Source organism: Callorhinus ursinus, unplaced genomic scaffold (assembly GCF_003265705.2).
Source record: "Callorhinus ursinus isolate GAN/ISIS: 27379988/994484 unplaced genomic scaffold, GSC_fseal_2.0 scaffold2, whole genome shotgun sequence".
NCBI classification, from domain to species: Eukaryota; Metazoa; Chordata; class Mammalia; order Carnivora; family Otariidae; genus Callorhinus; species Callorhinus ursinus.
The window spans coordinates 79,532,897-79,552,445 of record NW_027397064.1 but is presented as its reverse complement, the minus strand read 5'-3'; the positions used below and the strand labels follow the sequence as shown (position 1 = coordinate 79,552,445).

Below are 19,549 nucleotides of genomic sequence, written 5' to 3'. Positions count from 1 at the left end.
TCTCACCTTTTAAGTATTATAGAATATTACTTAAAAGCACATACCATTTCTAAAAGTTTGACATTCTGTAGGAATGTGCCTTTGTAGACCTTTTCCTCACCCTTTAAAAATTTGCCAGTATTCTTACTTTTAACAATAGTCTGTTTCAGGCTGTTATGATATAAGGCTAAATAGAATAGTAGTATCATTAGGAGAGTGAGCTAAGATTTTTTACTGATAATGGTAGCTTAGAAACTTACCCAACAAAGACTTGGAAACTTATGGGAATCTTGGAGTTTATTTGTGCTTTTGGAAAATATTCAGTGATCTTTTTTCCTCCAAATACAGACATTGAAAGTTATTGTATGTTTCCTAAAATTAAGGTTAGTATTATATTAAAATTATATTTTAAACTGGTGACATAGTCTTAATTTGAGATGTGGATTAAGTCCTCTGAATCCTGTTTTATAGACTGGATCATATCCATGTGGTTGGTACGCCTTAAGACAGAGAATGGGTGATGTCATATGTTATCGAGAGACATTATTAGTTTATATTAAAAGTTATTAAACATCTTAATGTTTAAGTTAAGAGCCATTTTCTTTACGTGGTTGTTTTGCCTCTTGAGCTTTCAGCTCTTATCTGCATACTTAAATTTTTGGTATCCCTGCTTTGAAAACTCAACATTTCTGACTTAGTTCTAAAGAAGGGGAATCATTTGGTATCCCTGCTTTGAAAACTCAACATTTCTGACTTAGTTCTAAAGAAGGGGAATCATGGTTATTTAAATTTTTTCAGATTGAACTTTTTTCTGTTAGCATAATTATTTTATGCAGTTATCTAATAATTCTTGGACTTTGAGCATGAGTGGTTTCCTCTGCCTCTACAAGACTAGTTTTCCACCTTTTTCCCTCCCGTCTCCACATCCACATCCGCAGCCTGCTCCTATCAGTAGTATCTCTTGTTACAGTTATAAATGACCAGTCAAGCAATGAGGTGTAGGGTGGGTTTAAGTTTGATAAAACCTCTCCCTAGAGTCTTTCTTGTGTCCCTTTCCAGTGAGAATCATAACTTTAGGGGCCATACTTCTTTAAGATTTGTATCTGACTTTCTGGACTCGTCACTCTGTTAAACTACAACACTCTTCAGCTCTACTATAACCTTTTGTCTTTTGAATGTGTGAAGGCAAAGCAACTTTTTGTAGACATTTTAAAAATATCTGAGGTTGAAATGAGTCACAGGAAGTTTTCTAGTTTATCATACTATTTTATTTTTTTTATTTATTTTTAAAGACTTTATTTATTTATTTGACAGAACGAGAGAACACAAGTAGGCAGAGAGAGAGGGAGAAGCAGCCTCCCTGCTGAGCAGGGAGCCCAATGCGGGGCTCAATCCCAGGACCCTGGGATCATGACCTGAGCCGAAGGCAGACGCCCAACCGAGCCACCCAGGCGCCCCTATCATACTATTTTAAAGTAGGAATTCTCAAGCCATTTTGTAAAGGATTGCCTACAAAGAAATTGCACCTTTGTCCTCTTTAATACCTTGCAGTATTTCTATTTTTGAGGGTCTTTCTAATGCAGGTGTCAACTGTTTAAAATCTTGAGTGACACCAGTGGGCTGAATAGCACCCAAAGGGAGCACTGACAGTCTTGGGGCATTAGAAGAGGGGATTTTTTCTTAAAAGGGGAGGAAAGGAAGAGAGAGATGCAGTGATACAGGAGGACATACTATTTCCATGTGACTTAGATGCCACCCAGTGTCACAGTGTCTGTTGCTGTTGCCACAGAAATTTTAGTTCTTCTTTATAATACTCATTATGCAGCCCTTCATACATTTTGATTACTTTTCTCTGGAAGCTTTTCAAAAGGCTTCCTACATCTTGTTTTAGTTGTAGATACTGAAATGATACAATGCTTCCAGTGAGGGTTGCCATTCTGCTTTGTATAGGAAGGATGCTCTTGTGTTTTGTAAATGTTGTACCCCTATTTATATACTATATTTGCTCCATTTTCAAAATTAACTATAGCAGTACACTTTTCTTTCATTTATCTTGCCATCTATTACGATGAACACTCATTTTCTGGATTACAATTTCTGCTTTCTTTGCCAATCAGACTAATAATTTTTATCTCAGGTCAATTTGGGGAAGTAATTATAAACAAAGGATTTGTTAGTAGGTTGAAAAATTAGAATGAACAGAAAAGTTTGGCTATTAACATATTTGTGTGCTTTGTATTTGATACACTTATCTGCAATGTATTTGAGAATGACTATGTGCATTTCTGAGATTAATGAAGAAAAGACTTAAAGATAAACAGTCATTGGAGAAAGTAGTGGATTTTGAGGATTGTTTTCCTTTGAGAAATAGCTGTAATTTGCTGTTGCTGGCACTTTTAAAATCCTCATCTTCTAATGAAGTACCAACTTGATGAAACCGTTGAAATACTGTTCATAATATCCTAAAGGTTACAGAAAATCTTAGTCCAGAAAATTAGTGAGACTGACTCAGAATGATTTGAGGTCATTTCTCCCTGCTGTACTTAGATAGCAATAGTGCCAAATGTTATTATGAAACCTCTCAATTCAAGTGGCTTGCCTTACGATCACTGTAAATAACTAGTAATGCTTGAGAACTCAGTTCTAGTAAGATTGAAGTTAGTGTCATTTGTATGTGTTTCCTGTTTCTGTCAATTGATTCCTTGGTATATCACTTTTTTTTCCTCATATTTAGCACTGATCTGCTTTCTGATACTAGTGTTATTGTTTATCTGTAGGACCCAGGACCACCCCCACCTTCTCCATTACTAGGTTTGAAGCCACTGCAGTTATTAGAAGTGAAAGCAAGGGGAAGATTTGGTTGTGTGTGGAAAGCCCAGCTGCTCAATGAGTATGTGGCTGTGAAAATATTTCCAATACAGGTATGTTCTTGCGTCTTTCTCATCTGCGTATATTTTGTAAAAGGTGCAACTGGCTCGATTATTGTAATTCCGAAACAGTCCGAAAACTCAAACCACGTTTCTGGGTGGTTCTTTGTGATACTGAGGAAAGAGATTAGCCCTTTTGTCTGCCTTCTCATCTGAGGAATGGGACTCATGGTACAGCAGTCCTTCTGTCTGTTCGGAGGGTTGGAGTTCCAGTGAATGAACATAAAGGAGATCTTTTGCCAATAAAGATACTACAGAAATGTAGTATTAGTGGAGGATTCCAGTAATAGAATTTCGTTGGTTTACTTTTAATATCCCATTGACATTATCAGAAAACGAAGAGAAGAATGAAAGAATAGCATACTGGTTTTAGAATTGTTTAGAGGTATATTACCAGACTGATTCATTTTTGTCTGTCTTTGAGTGCCCATGTAATCATTTCAGATTTTGTTGGGTGAATTTTCAGAGGCAGTGAATCAAGATTTCAAATAATTGGTTTACTGTTGACTTGTTTTTCTTTTAAAGGGGCCTGACCTCATAAAACCCTGGTCTAATGCACCTCTGAGCTGTTCTTATGTTTTGTTTGAGTCCATTGGTGGTAGAGATCTATGCTGATTTCTTCATCCCTGTCTCTTGCTTCACACCCCTCTAGTTAATGCCTTGTGTGCTGCTGCGGTCCTTCTTGGGTTTGGTGATTCAGGCTCCGCCCGTGTATCTATCTGCACAGTGGGTCTTCCTCATCCCAGAGTTACAGAATCCGTTTTTTCTTTTGTCTTAATATACCTAGCTTTTATCTTTGTTGCCTCCTCTAAAGCCTTTTTTGGTAGCAGTGCAGATACTTTTAACACTCTGGTTCTTAATGGAAGAGTCTAGTCTGTTCTGCCAAGATTGACAAATTCAGGGTTGTTCTTTCTTTGTGGGAAGAAGCTTAAAAGTTAAAGAAAGGCCTTTGGATATTAACACAAGGGTAACAATAGCAAGAGTAACAGTAGCTAATATTTTATTGAATGCTTCTTATTGTCAGGAAGAGGTGCTTTATAGAGGAGTACTCAGTAATAGGTGTCCATATATTACCCATATATAGAAAACAACACACATATACATAATACAACAACCCTATGGAGCAGATACTGTAGTCCCCATTTGCTAATGAGGAAACTGAATGATTGTCACTCGGCAAAGGTCCTTAAGATTGTTTGGATCCGGAGGGTTCCTAACCATTACGCTGTGGTGCCTCCGACTTTCATTATTCTTCCATTGTGAAGAGAAGCTAACTCTTTATGAGTAGACACGTAGGCAAGGAGTAGGCATGGGTTGCTTGCAGTCACAAATGAGTATATAGTGCTTTAAATTATTGTATTGCCTATTTATACCCTATCGTGCTCTCATTGACTGAGCAGGGTATTCTCAACATTTTAAAAACGTTTGATATAATGTTAATCTTTGAACAAAAAAATTGTCTTCTATTGAGATGAAGTCATTCTACCTGAAATTTGTACTTCAGGGAGATTATTCTGAATAACCACAAGTAACTTCACACCATGATGAAATGACACTGTATTATGAAATTGTCAGCAGAACACATTCTGTGTTGCCATTGTTAGATAGATACAGATGTGCACCATTTCTGATGATAACTCCTGTATTTACAAACTAGAAACACAGAAAAGTATGTTTCAGGGAGTGGGGCAGGGCAGGCATTTGTCATAGAGTTGTTATTAGATTTCTTTTAGGAAAAAATAAGACAAAATCAAAGAATCTTTTCATACTTAGCTTTATTTTTAAATTTTGCCTTAGAATCTACTTGAGTAATCTCTTAGATATGGTTTATTTATTTATTGAGTTCTTTGCACTCTTCCTATTCTTTAACTCTAGGACAAACAATCATGGCAAAATGAATATGAAGTTTATAGTTTACCTGGAATGAAGCATGAGAACATATTACAGTTCATTGGTGCAGAAAAACGAGGCACCAGTGTTGATGTGGATCTTTGGCTAATCACAGCATTTCATGAAAAGGTAAAACTACTTTCCGTTTTAACTCGGGAAAGTTTACCTCCTTAATGTTGGCTACAAATCCCTCAGACTTGTTTTTCTGGGAACAGTATGTTGTTATAGTTAGTTAATATTTATAAATAAAAATCCTTTAAAAACTAATTTTAAGAAAAGAGCAAAATGGCAACTTTTTCACCTAACGCTCTACTTATATAAAACCAGTCTTTTGTCCCTTATTTCTTATGCTGCAGTTACCTCTCTTACAAATAATTATTTCATTGTAGCTGGTGCTTAGTCATTTTCATTTACCATTCATGATCCATCTTGATTATGTGGACCATTTTTTAGCTTGAATTTTGTGTAGCCTAGTGACAGAACTAGAGTCAGGAGATTGATCTTTGATCTGTCACTAATTCGTAATTATCACCAAAACGCAGTTGCTGTTTTCCCTCAATTTTTCTCCTTTCGTAGTTAGTATGAAAGTACATGTTAATGAAATAGGAGATTGTGTTGACTTGGCAATTAGTTTCATCATTGTCAGATCTAGGTGGCTCTTACATGTCTCTAAATTCTTGACCAGAAGGATAGTAGTAATCTCTAGAGGAAGATTCTGACATAGTTGCTTATATGTCTTAATTTTGTGTTTTCCTAGACCTATGATATAACTAACATCTTTGTAGTCAGTGTATTTTAACTTTTTAAGTATTTTCCTGAACTTTAGATTTTCAAATAGTGTTTTTTTTTTTTTTTAACTTCTAAATAGGAATGCCTTCAAAATAGGAAATTGTACCTTGTAGCAAACCTTTAAAGATTAGAGGTATTCCATTCTAGTCAAATGTTTACTAATGTGAAACTTGAACCCTTCCAGAAAGATTGTTTTTGTTTTTGTTTTTGGATATTATTATTCACTAAAAGTAAAGATATTTTGCTTTCCATAATCTCTTAAAAGTAAAAAGGAAAGTTCTCCATGTCAAATGGCTTTTGTCCAGAGCATAAGTTGTTTTTTCCCCCCTTTTCTTTAGGGTTCACTGTCAGACTTTCTTAAGGCTAATGTGGTCTCTTGGAATGAACTGTGTCATATTGCAGAAACCATGGCTAGAGGATTGGCATATTTGCATGAGGATATACCTGGCCTAAAAGATGGCCACAAACCTGCCATATCTCACAGGTAGAGCTAAATTTATATTATTTTCCCAAATAATTCAGTATTTATTATTTAAACTTTTAATCTGTGCAAAATTTGTTTTCCCCCTAACTACGTAATCATGCTAGAGGAGGCAGTTGATTTTCATTGATTTTCAAATTAGCTTTGAGAATGGCCAGGAAGTATTTTGGGTAATGTATATATTTAGTATCATTAGCAAAGTTTAATTACTGACCTGTGTTTTAATTTATCTTATTTCTGAAAGCATGGTTAAGAGTGAAGTGTATTTTGTCTATCTCAAAGGAAAAAGAAATTTGTTTTGCCTTAAAACATGATTTACTTCAGGGATAATTATAAGATGTAATTAAGGAGGGACTTTGAGTATCTTTTTTTCTTGTTTGTAATGACCATGTGATCATTACCTGAGCTGAGGTGGAGGGAGGCATCGTTTGAATAACTGGGCTTGAAGCAATAGTACTTGAACCCAGTAGTTGTCATACCCTCAAAAGGGAAAATGTTAGTTCCTTTAAACGTGGGATCAGTTTGCCATTGTGTATTCAATTTAAAGATAGTTGCTTTAGAAACAGACCTGTGAGTACAGAGAACAAACTGATGGTTGGCAGAGGAGAGGGTGGGGGTGGGAGTCTGGACAAAATGGATGAAGAAGAGCAGGATACAAGCTTCCATTTATGGAACAAGTAAGTCGTGGGGATGAAAGGTACAGCCTTAGGGAATATAATCAGTGGTACTGCATGGTAACAGTTGGTAACTCCTCTTAGGTGAGCATAGCGTGATACATAGACTTGTTGAATCACAATATTGTACACTTGAAACTAACGTAACATTGTGTGTCCATTATACACTTAATTACAAAAAGACGGTTGCCTTAAAAGTAGGTACGAACTGGGGCGCCTGGGCGGCTCAGCCGTTGAGCGCCTGCCTTCGGCTCAGGTCATGGTCCCAGGGTCCTGGGATTGAGCCCTGCATTGGGCTCCCTGCTCAGCGGGTAGCCTGCTTCTTCCTCCCCCACTCCCCCTGCTTGTGTTCCCTCTCTTGCTGTGTCTCTGTCAAATAAATAAAATCTTCAAAAAAAAAAAAAAAAAGTAGGTATGAACCAATTCATTTAGCAGATAATTGAGTGCCACCAGTTGGTGTTTTAGGTTGCTGGGAGGCATTACTTTTAATCCCAACTCTGAAATTGATTTTGCAAACCTTGAATGATTTCTACCTCAGAAATAGCTCCCCTTTTTTCTCACCTTCCTGCATACAGTCTGTCTCTTCCTGGATTTTTGCTCATCTCACCTAGTCCTATAGGGAACTAATCCTTTGGCACCCCCAAAGCTTAGTAGAAGTAGTGTTCCTAAAAATCTTTTGAGGCTAAAACTGATCGGTTTTGGAGCATTTGTGGGTGACTACCTGTGTCTCTTCTGTCCCACTCTTGATCTCTGTGTGCACATAAATTTCACCACTGCTCATGGCATAGATGTATGTAGCTAGAATATAGTAATCTCTAGGATGAGTCAGTTGAAGCTGGAGTGTGAAAGAAGTTATCTGATTGCTTTAAAAGGGTTACTCTTTTCAGAACACCAGGATCTAGCTGGAGCAGTTTGTTTATGGTGAAAATTTTCTGATATACATTTCTAGAGATGCTTTTCTACAAGGCTGAGGAATCTAAGAACCACTAAAATAAGGGTCCATTCTAATATGTAGGCCTGTACCAGTAGGCAAAAGGCCCCAATTATTTGAATATTCTTTCAGTTTGGTTTCTTTCTTTCTTTCTTTTTTAGTTTTTGATGTAGTGTTCCATGATCCATTGTTTTCGTATAACACCCAGTGCTCCATGCAGTACGTGCCCTCTTTAATACCCATCACTGGGCTAACCCATCCCCCCTCCCCTCTCCCCTCTAAAACCCTGTTTGTTTCTGAGTCCATAGTCTCTCATGGTTCATCTCTCCTTCCGATTCCGCCCCCCCCTTCATTTTTCCCTTCCTTCTCCTAATGTCCTCAGTTTGGTTTCTTAAATTTCAGTTGCAATGGGTGTTTCCAACTATAAACTCCGAAATATTCGTTTTATCTCAAAAAACCAGCAATTTTATGATTGTAGGTAGGAATAACAGATCACATGTAGGCTAGACAGTATTTTTGGAATAGCAGCTCTTTAATAAAACTGCTTTATGGACAGAGTTCCTTCTTATTGTCCATGTTATGAATAGGAGTTTGTTACTCTACTCTTGGTGCTTCAAGCTTTTTCTCCCTCCTTTTTCCTGTTTATCATACTTCTGTAGGTTAATCTCCTTCTTCCCCACTTTCAATGAAAATTTTTAAAAGATAACTTGTTTAAAATTAATTTGAATACTTTATCTTTCTATTTGCAAGGGACATCAAGAGTAAAAATGTGCTGTTGAAAAACAATCTGACAGCTTGCATTGCTGACTTTGGGTTGGCATTAAAATTTGAGGCTGGCAAGTCTGCAGGTGATACCCATGGACAGGTAAGGATAGTAACTATAAACTATAAGAAAAAATAATCTTGTCCCATATTTTCTTAGAATGGCACATCTAGATTGAATTGATTAATATTACTGTGATGGTTATTAAATCAGCATCTAATATAAAATGACTCTCTTAAAAGTAATATGTTAAATTTGCTGAGGAGGACATTTTCATGTGGTGGTGAAGGACTGTTGGGAACTCAAGTGGTTTACATCAGTCAATTCGTAAAACAACTTAGACACATGTCATGGGATTCTATTTTTAAAACTAATCAAGTTAGACTCCAACACACTTAAACAGGCCTCATTCTTAGGGAGTTCTTGGTAATAACACAGTAGTTTTGTTAATTCTTTCATCATCCTAAGAGGAATGGCAGAACAATCAGTTACTATTCATGCTACTATGTATTAATATCTATTGCCTGATTTTTCCACGCAACAATTAGAGTTTCTTGCTTCTTGGTCTTTAGTGCTTCATTAACTCTTTAACCAATTTTACAGCTTTTCTTTGAATTCTCTCCAGAGTTCAGAGCACTTGCAAAGCCCTGAGCAGAGAGCCTAATTAACTCTATCTAGTCAAGGTCTGTACAAAGAGCTCTGAACAATGGGAATCTTTAAAAAAAGCCAAATAGGAGAAAAGCATTATCCATATATTTTATTCTTAGAAACTGTGAGGCGAGGAAAGGTGCTTTCACGCCTACAAGATCACCTTTTTATTAAGAAAACCAGTTTGACCTGAAAGGTGACGTTTCCTTACAAAGTTGGCATGATTATTTCTTCATCTTTCAAATCATGTAAATTACTTTGGTCATCTAATTGTCAGCTTTCGTTTTTCCCAGTATATCCTACTGACCTCCAAGAATAGTTATTAAAGAATCACAGCATAACAAATTTTGGCAATACTGACTGATGATACAAGAATTTAGTTTACAGCAATGGTCAGCAGTCAGAGTTCTAGAAAAGGTGATACCAAATGTGTTTGGGAATGAAGGCAGTCTTGTGGAGTATATTGCGGAGGAGGGAGATTGTGCAGGAGGCCCAGGGAGCTGACTTGAGTGATTATCATAAAACTAAATGTGGGGAACCGTTGAATCCTCTGGCACCTCATAACCCTCTTTCCCCCTTTTCTAATGAAAAAATTTTGAGACTTTTTCCTATCTTTTACTGTCCTCTCAATTGGTTTACATGAGGAGGTAAAAATAATTACTAATTACATCACTGGTTACTTGACTTTAGACTTCTTGGACCAGAAAATTTCAAAATTCACGTTATTGTACATTTTACATATATAAGATTTTCTTCACTTCACTAAGAAGGTAGTTGTCACTTTATAAGAAAAGTACTTTGGATGGCATACATTCTTTTTTTTTTCTGCTAAGAACTTTTTTTCTTACATTCAATTAGCCAACACATAATAATACATCATTAGTTTTTGTTGTGTTCAACGATTCATTAGTTGCATATAACACCCAGTGGTCATCACCACATGTGCCCTCCTTAATACATTTATCGTTAGGAGAAAAGTAAACTTTTGAGAAATGCTTGCTTATAGTACAGTTAAAGATGCAAAAAAGAGCTAGTATTTTTTTTCTTTCTTTAAAGTGTTCTTATTAAATGAATTAAAAACTTGAGCTTTGGAGTCTTAGTGATCTGCCCTTTTTTAGACATTTCTATTGTATGTGTGTTCACAGATAATTGTCTAACTTGTAGTCTAGAGATCAGTCACCTGAGGATAGAACTTTTTGGAATACCATTATCTGGCCACTCCCTAGATCTCCAAAAACTCAATTAGAGTGTGATCCACCCAGCTATCCTATAAGAATTTTTTAAGCATTTATATGTGAATATTGTCAAGCACCAACCAAGGCTAGCTATAGTAGCTTAGTAACCATAGTTCCAATACTAAGAAATACCAAATTGTTAGGGACAGATATAAGACAGAATTCATGAATGAATAAATACGTACACGTTGTAGAAATAGAACTTTTAAAAGTTTATCCATTCTTTACTTGGCTAATTCTTCTTAAGTTTTATATTACTACTTTTTGTTAATAAAGAGAAAGAGAAACCCTCAAAAATGAGTATTCTTTTTTTTTTTTTTAAGATACACATTTCAAACAGGATGCAAAGGTACAATTGAGAAGTATAGTTTTCTTGTCCTTGTCTCCAACAGAACCACCATTGTTTTTGTTTACTTCCAGAAGGGGGAAAAAATTCTAAGCCAGCACCAGCATAATGTTTACTGATATATTTATTAAGTGTATCCAGAAAGGATCTCAGTATATATACTGCTTTGTTCCTTGCTGTACAGTGTTTTTGGAAGTTTTTCCATTATCAGTCCAGATTTATTTCATGTTTTTTCAGAGCTGCATAGTACTCTGTTTAAGAAATCCCTGCTGATGGAAACTTCCCATTTCTAGTGTCTTGGCTGTTATTACTTGAAATGGAATACAGTGCTCCTTGACTCTGTAGTCCGGTGGTCATGATTTGGTTACCTTACCTGATACGATAGCAGACCACATTTGGTTTTGATTCTTTTTACAAAATCATAAAATGTTAGTTCATAAAGTTAATGAGTACTGTTTGCTTTCAACATCTTTTTCAGGTTGGTACCCGGAGGTATATGGCTCCAGAGGTATTAGAGGGTGCTATAAACTTCCAAAGGGATGCATTTTTGAGGATAGATATGTACGCCATGGGATTAGTCCTGTGGGAACTGGCTTCTCGCTGTACTGCTGCAGATGGTAAGGGAAAAAATATTTTTTTAAAAAAATATATGCCTATTGTCTACTACACATATATGAAAAGGGATGATAATACTCAAAAGGTAATATTTCAAAGTACAAACAGATTTTTTTAAGTAGACTCCAAAAGGTAGTGGCTTAAACGGAATTCAGGAGGCAGGGGATGGGGGCAGGCTGGAGAGGGAAGGTATGAGCATGTATTGATCCTTTACCATTGCCAGGTATTTTGCACTAGGCCCTTCACATACCTTTAGCTAATTTCCTAAAACTCCTTTGGAGGTAGTTACTGTCTTAGTTTTATACATGAGCAATTTGAGGCTCAAATTTTAAGTAGAAATTAAGCAGATTGCCAGTTTTAGCTTCAAGGTGGTAAATGGTGAAACCTAGATTTGAAACTTTGATCCAAATGTAGGGATAGGGCTGCCACTTTCGTAGGTCCTGCAGGTCCTGCCTGCCCCCAGGTTGCAAAGTCAACTCTTTTGGCAAGAGGAGATAAAGGAAGAATTGGGGGATTTTCCCTTCCAGGAAACTCAAGGCTGAATCTATTCATCACTCCCATGATGTCAATATATACCTAACCAGATTGAATTTACAGTCCATCCTCCAGGGCACAAAATTGAGCATGCCTTTGGATATACCACAGGTTAAATTCTGTCTCCTTACAGCCTTGAAAGTCTGAGCTGATGTAGACGTTATGAACACTAGTTATATTCTCTTGCACACCTTGGTTCTGAAGGATTATGTTTTTGTTATGTAAGTCCTTGTTCAAGTCCTATAAATATTTGCACTGATTGATAATAAGCCTGCATACTATTTTCCTGGCGTGACAAAATTATAGTGTGCTAGGTACTATCTTCAGTGCTTCTCAGAAGTTCTCCATTCTCTTCACTTGTGTTACAGTACTTTTTTTTGGACATGAAAATATAAAGCCGACATCTTGACAAATGTAAATTAGCTTGATCCTTTTAATTTATAATTACCTAAAAACTTCCTGCAGATTGTGAAAAGACCATAGAAGAAAGTTGTGTAGCGTATTTAAACCAACTTAACGTATATTTATGAGAATACTTTGTTTTCTGAGTACTGCCAATGGTCTCTCAGTGTAGGACAGACTACCTCTGGTATATGAAATTTGATTTAGAGTACTGTGCTTTTAAAGGGAACTTAGTAGATTGCTCAGGAATGGATAGCCATTCATTCTTCTAAGATTGGGGGTTTGGCATGGGGGTGGATCCAGACCTAAGAAAGTTTGAAGCAGTTTGGATATAATTCTAGCTTAGAAGTCTAGAGGAAGAAGAGTAAGCTGTTCAGTGTAGTTTGGCTCAAAGTGGGAGAGGAAGTACATTTATTATGTGCATTTATGGAAGCTGAAATAGGTTGGCTAGGTATAGATGTTATAGGAAAATGTATTTTATAAGAACTTTAATAATATGAACTCTCCAAAGCCAACCATTGGATATGATGTTGTAGGGGATATACAAAGCCCTGCCCTTAAGCAATATATAGTTTAAGGGAATAAAATATATCCTGGACAATTGACTCTAGAGTAAGGTAAGTGTGAATTGCCTAGCTTCATGCTCAGTACATAGATATTCAATAAGTTATTTTGGATGAGTGTAATACCTGAGGAATGTAAGCGAGTGTTAATGGGAGTTTAGAGGAGTGAAAAATGCTTTGTTTTGGGGTAGAGTGGTTATCAGGGAAGATTTCATGAAAAATGAGGACAGATGCTGATATATATATATTTTTTTAAGATTTTATTTATTTGACAGAGACACAGCGAGAGGGAACACAAGCAGGGGGAGTGGGAGAGGGAGAAGCAGGCTTCCCACCGAGCAGGGAGCCCGATGCGGGGCTCCATCCCACCATGATCTGAGCCGAAGGCAGATGCTTAATGACTGAGCCACCCAGGCGCCCCGATGCTGATATTTCTAAAATGCTTTGCATGTGCTATGAAATAATTGCAGTCAGGGATTTCTGACCCTTAAGTCAGAAATCGGGGCAGGAGGGGACAGTGTGAACATTGCTCAAGTGAGTACTTTAAAATTGGTTGATGGCTAATTGTTGATGGTTCAGTTCAGTGACTCTCAGACTTTAATGTGTACTAAACTCCTGATAAAGTTATGTTGACTCAGTAGGTCTGGGTTGGGGCCTGATACTTCTATTTCTTGCAGGCTACCAGTCAGTGCCAGTGCTGCTGAGCTGCGGACCACATTTTGAATAGCAAGAGTTAAATAGACATTTTAGAACGTCAGTACTGAGTCACTGGAAGTGCTTAAGCAGAGACGGACTATCCAGGCGTCAAGGATTCTTCCATTTGGAGAGGCTGGAGTTAGATGTCCTCCTTTATGATTCATTGTTTATTAACTTATGTCCTATCCAGGAGTAGGAGTATCTGTACAAGGTTTAGGTCCATATACAGACCCTTTATATGCAGTTGCTCTTTAGTGAACGGTTTCTGTCAAGGGGAGACAGCACAGTGATTGAAAACACAGACTTTAGTGGCAGAGATGGATTCAAATTCCACTCTGCCACCTACCAGCTGTATGCCCTTGTGAAAATTATGGAACCTTTCTGAGCTGCTTTCCTATCTGTAAGATAGAGGTAATGTCACCTTCACTCTGTGGAGGTGTAAAATGGAAGGAAATAACGTATGTGAAGTTCCTAGTCAGGGTAAGTGCTTATTAAATATTAGTATTAACTTTTAACTACATTATCCTATTTGAGTATGCCTAAGAAAAAAGGAACCATTTATTTTGTTGAATACATTTTGTCTGTGAAGGCACATTCTGAAGGCTTGTTGGGAACCCTATTTGGAGTATGCTTGTGATTTTTTTAAAAACTGTTTTTGGCAGCTTTTGTGAGGAGGGCGTGTGACTCTGAGGTACATAATTCCTCATGCAGAACGTGTAGGGGGTTAGGATGTGTCACAGAATAAAGATGGTTATGAGACTGACCCCCAAATTGTCAGATGGAAGCACCACTGTTTACAGTCTGATTTGAATTGTGAGAAGTACTTAAAGGGATTTTATAGCCTCGACTTGCAAATATTGTTGGTTCCCTGTGGTCCTATCTATGTATGGAGATAGGCATATTCCTCATACAGTAGACGAGAAAGCTCCTTATGCAAACTTAGCAGGCTTATGCTAAACAGTGTAGTTTTTTATTTCTCCTAAACTAGCATTTGGGTCATAATGTGGTAGAAGTAGTTGAGAATCTTTTTATCTCCTGTCATTATAGCATTTAACAGTTGGGAAAAGGTGATACAGAGTATGTTTCAGAAAGGTTGTTCCAGTTTGGAAGTCAGGAAGATTTGAATTAAAATGATTTTTTTTTTTCATTTTAGGACCTGTAGATGAATACATGTTGCCATTTGAGGAGGAAATTGGCCAGCATCCATCTCTTGAAGACATGCAGGAAGTTGTTGTGCATAAAAAAAAGAGGCCTGTTTTAAGAGATTATTGGCAGAAACATGCTGTAAGTTAGCTTTTCATTTGAAATTCCAATAAAATGCTTTTCAGAGGAGTGATTTCTATCTCTGCACACTTCTGGGATGATTTTCTGGGGAGGTTATCTTCATACAGGATATTGTCTATAGAGTTCTACAAACAACAGAATTTTAGGGCTATGAGGGGAGATGGTGAAGTCATTAAACCTAAGGGGCTTGCATTGCTATGGTCCTGTTTGGAGAGCTTCCCAGGGAAAGGAGTACCTGACTCTGAGGATGTGGATAGGTGGGTAACCTTGATGATCAGCAGCTTCCTTTAAGATGGTATTTTTAAAGTAAAGCAGTTTTCTGCTTTCCATGTTTTTGATTTGGGATTGGACTTTGTTCAGGTTCTTAAGAATGCTCTAAAACTAGAGACTTACGTAGGTGAAGAATGGGACACTATTGCCCTGGTTATTGTGGTCCAAATATAACTGGAAACATGGATTAAAAACCAGGTAGAGAATCTCAATGATGCTTTTCCAACCTTTTTTTCTATTTAACTGCAAGACAGAAATGCCGGTATTAATGAAGAAAACAATAAAAATTGTTTTAAAAAAAATTAGCCTTGGTTTTGAGTCTAGATCAGGCGTTAGCATTGAACTGACCCGGTTTATAAGCAGTGGCTAGGGATTTTTGGAATTAAAAAAACCTAATTACCTCCTGTGATAGTCACGGATGCTATAAGAAGTTTGATTTTTCTTAGTGCTTTTCGTCCATTTCCTGCATACAATAGATACGCATAAGTGAATGTCGACACATAACACCAAACTTGGCTAATCTTGAAACTTTGACTCACAAAAATAACAATTTCTTTATGGACACTTCATCATTTCCTAATAGAAAACAAAATCTGCTACAGTGTCTGAATATGTTTTTCATTTTTAGGGAATGGCAATGCTCTGTGAAACGATAGAAGAATGTTGGGATCACGATGCAGAAGCCAGGTTATCAGCTGGATGTGTAGGTGAAAGAATCACTCAGATGCAAAGACTAACAAATATCATTACCACAGAGGACATTGTAACAGTGGTCACGATGGTGACAAATGTTGACTTTCCTCCCAAAGAATCTAGTCTATGATGGTTGCACCATGTGTCCACAGTGAGAAACAGGACTCTGAACTGGAGCTGCTAAGCTGATGAAACTGCTCACAGTTTATTTTCTGTGAGAAATGAGTAGGAGGTCTCCTGGACATGTCAGGAAGAAGACCCTCATTTAAAAATGTGGCTCTGGGAGACTTACAGCATTGCCTGCAGCAGAGACGTGAAGGACATGAGACTAAGAGAAGTTGCAGACTCTATAAAGAAACTTTTGAAAAAGTGTACATGAAGAACGTAGCCCTCTCCAAATCAAGGATCTTTTGGACCTGGCTAATCAAGTGTTTGAAAACTGACATCAGATTTCGTAATGTCTGTCAGAAGACACTAATTCCTTAAATGAACTACTGCTTTTTTTTTTTTAAATCAAAAACTTTTCATTTCAGATTTGAAAAAGGGTAACTTGTTTTTATTGCATTTGCTGTTGTGTTTGTATGAATGACTATTGTAATGCCAACACGACACGGCTTGTGAATGTTTGGTGTGCTGCTGTTCTGTGTACATAAACAGGCATCAGAGTGGGGTACAGGAGAGAGGCTTCCAAGCATTACTTTAACCTCCCTCAACAAGGTATACCTCAGTTCCACGGTTGCTAAATTATAAAATTGAGAACACTAACAAAATTGGAATAATAAATTGATCCATGTTTTGTAACAAGGTATTACAAATTCACTGTGTTAAGAAAAAAAAGGTAAGCTATGCTCAGTGCCAACACTAAGTGGCCATTCATTAAGCAGTGTTTTAGCTTTTCTTGTGCTAGCTTGTAATTTAAGGGAAAAAAGTACTGTTTTTTGAAATGAAAAAATGATGTCATTTTCCCCTTTTCCCCATGTTTTAAAGCTTCACCTTATATCCAGTTCCCAAATTATTGCATATTTACCTAAGTATTTTTTTAGGTGTGCTGTGTTTGGGGAATATTTGAAAATTTAAAGCATGATTTAAATTTTTTAAAGTGAGCTGTGACACTGGAAAGCTCTTCATTTTTATTCTTTTAAAATAGATTTTTTTCCTATTTATATATGTAAAATTGTAGTGTATTTCTTTTCACCGAACAGTGTGTGGGACATTCTTTATCACTGTTTAAGGATCACCTCAGGAAGTGTCATTACCCAGAATTCCTCACTCTCTGCTTTGAGACTTGTAACTTTATCACTATATTTCTGCTTGGTGCCATCTTGTCAGAGTAATACTTTGATGTCTGTGATATGTAAAGAATTATCCTAGGATAGAAATTTTAAATTTTAAGCACAGATTTCAAATGTTACTGCTTTAAAACAAATCAGGGATAACAAGTTATAAACTTAAAATATGCAATGACATTTAGAGGTAACCGATGTTGATATAGGTAATATAGCCTTGCTTCCTCCTGCAAATTGCTTTCACACTATAACTTTTAGGGTAGTTGATGCCTTATCCTTGATAAGAAAATGGAATTGATGGTAGGTAGGTGCCAAAGTGCTTTTCAAAACAATACTGGATTAGAATATAATTGGACTGTTCCTCAAATTTTTATAGGCCAAAGTAAAACAGTAATTTCCTGAATTTCTAGATTACTGACCAACAAATAGCCAGTATTATGCTATGTACTTTCGTCAGGTCATTTTAAAATCCATACATTGATTTTATAAAACAATTTTTTACATGTCACTATCAGGAGCTCACTGTGAATGTATTACCTTCATATGGCTATTTAACCACACAGTACACTACATTTTACATATAATGTGCACTTAATCTCTGGGAATAATAAATTATATTATTTATAAATAATGCATAGGTCAACAGACTCTAAAGCAGGGAGGGAAAGAAGAGTAATAGCATTGTTGTCTGCGTGCCACACACCATGCAGAACTTTGTGCTCTTGGGTCACATATGTACCCAAGTTTTCATTGTTTTCCTAAAGAACTCCCTTTTCAATGTTGAGTTCACCTCTTTATTTCAAAAAGTACTTGACATCTCAACTGATTTGGTTTAACTTCCACTTTGAAACTAACTAATCAAGATGGGAAAGTGACAACGTTCACACATAGAAATTGTCCATCTCCTGAAGACTAAGTTCTACCTGTTCTAAACATTTAATTTTAAAAGAAAAAATCAAAACAAAAACAAGGAATATTATGATGAATGTTTGGCTTATGTGAGCACTAGTGATAAATTTTATAAGATCAGTTATTCAAAAGATAGTTTTCTCTTCATGTTAGAAAAAATTTTTAGAAGTCCTGGGTATTGTACTTAACTCTAGCTAACCAACTTTAAGACTTGTATCCTTTTGAAAACTATATTAATAGAAGAACACTTTTTATAAGCAGTAAAATAAGAATGTTCCAGTGACTACCTGTCCTGATACCTAGTCTTGTTAAAACTTTCATTTGCAGGGCATTTTCAGGTTTGGTTTACAGTCAGCGCAGAGTGGGCAAGCTTACAAAAAGTTTGAGCTGGGATACTGAAAAAAAGAAAGATCAAAGAATGAGAAAAATGATGACTTCTTTGTTTTGGGGTGAACTGAGACCCCAGTAATTTTTTCCTCATGTGTATGGTGCTCCTTACGATTCGTCTTGTATTTTGCCTTTCTGATACCCATCAGAACTGCTGCTCTAACTTCCACTCTTTACCTTGCCCAAATCTCCATGTAAGGAATGCTTTATGATCAACTGCCATAGGACTGATGGATTAACCAGTGTTTGGCTTTATTCGAAGTCTATGCCCTGCACAGCTCTTTGTATGTATTTTAGATGCTAGGACGTTTTTAGCATGTGAAGTGTGACTCTTGTTTGAATGTTTATTACAGGTACCTTGTGAATTCCAGAACAGAGACTGTGCCTCAAAATTGTTGGTCCCATGAATTTGCACTACCTTTCATGGTGATGTTTTGAAAATGCAATCAGGAAAAAACCCCAAGAAGTTTGGAATTTAAAAATAGAATCATCTATCATGAAATTGAAAAGGAACCTCTTCTTCCTCCTTTCCTCAATCCTAAGTAACAGCTACATTTAAGTAAAATGCAGACGGGTAGGGGAAAAAATACCCTGGCCAGATGATAAGTTTAAGTGGAATTAAACTTAACTATTTAAAAAAAAAAAAAATGCTTCTCCACAAATATTTTCCAGTTTCTCTTTTTTACCTTTTTAAAAAATTACTTTTTAGAAACACTTGGTATAATATGCATAAAATTATTTACTGATTTCTGGGCAAAATGATACAAGTAGCATCTTGATTGAACATCATTTACCTCAGATATTCAACCAGCAGTACATTTTTTATGCAGTCTCAATCCACATCCTATTTGTTACCTCTCAAAATATTGGTAAGCAATTATTTTAGCTTTACTCTGTATTTCTTGTCAGTGTTTTGGGCACAGGTTGTTGTACTACTGTCAAATTGTACTTGCTATTTTTTTCTGCAAGTATTTAACAAAAAGTTAAAAAAAAAAAGCCCCATAAAACCCCACCTTGGATAAGTGATTGTTAAATATTGTACAATAAAATGTATGCTATCCCCATTCCATCCCTGAGTTAAATAAAAAAAATGAATATGGTATGATTTGCTTATGCAGTTTTTCTTTAGCTATACATTTTTCTTAAAAAGGGGAACAGTAGCTTTGTCATTTCTGGCGAGGCTCACACCTTGAGATATGCAAGAATGGGGATAGTGGTGAAAGGGAAGTTTGTCAAGGGTGGCATTT

At 36.5% G+C, this 19,549-nt stretch overlaps 1 protein-coding gene across 3 annotated transcripts in view; it reads left to right on the top strand.

Annotated features, from left to right (window-relative positions):
- The window catches only part of ACVR2A (activin A receptor type 2A), an 84,850-nt gene extending 65,443 nt beyond the window's left edge, over window positions 1-19,407 (top strand). For 2 of the 3 annotated variants that reach the window (XM_073884262.1, XM_073884270.1), the window contains 7 exons: window positions 2,757-2,900; window positions 4,782-4,925; window positions 5,924-6,069; window positions 8,422-8,536; window positions 11,142-11,280; window positions 14,627-14,757; window positions 15,656-19,407. In XM_073884262.1, the coding sequence (XP_073740363.1) occupies window positions 2,757-2,900; window positions 4,782-4,925; window positions 5,924-6,069; window positions 8,422-8,536; window positions 11,142-11,280; window positions 14,627-14,757; window positions 15,656-15,850 (1,014 nt within the window). In that variant the 3' untranslated portion in view covers window positions 15,851-19,407. The remainder of the gene's footprint in view (window positions 1-2,756; window positions 2,901-4,781; window positions 4,926-5,923; window positions 6,070-8,421; window positions 8,537-11,141; window positions 11,281-14,626; window positions 14,758-15,655) is intronic. The other variant, XR_012375719.1, reaches the window with a different exon arrangement.
- Window positions 19,408-19,549: the final 142 nt, after the last annotated feature.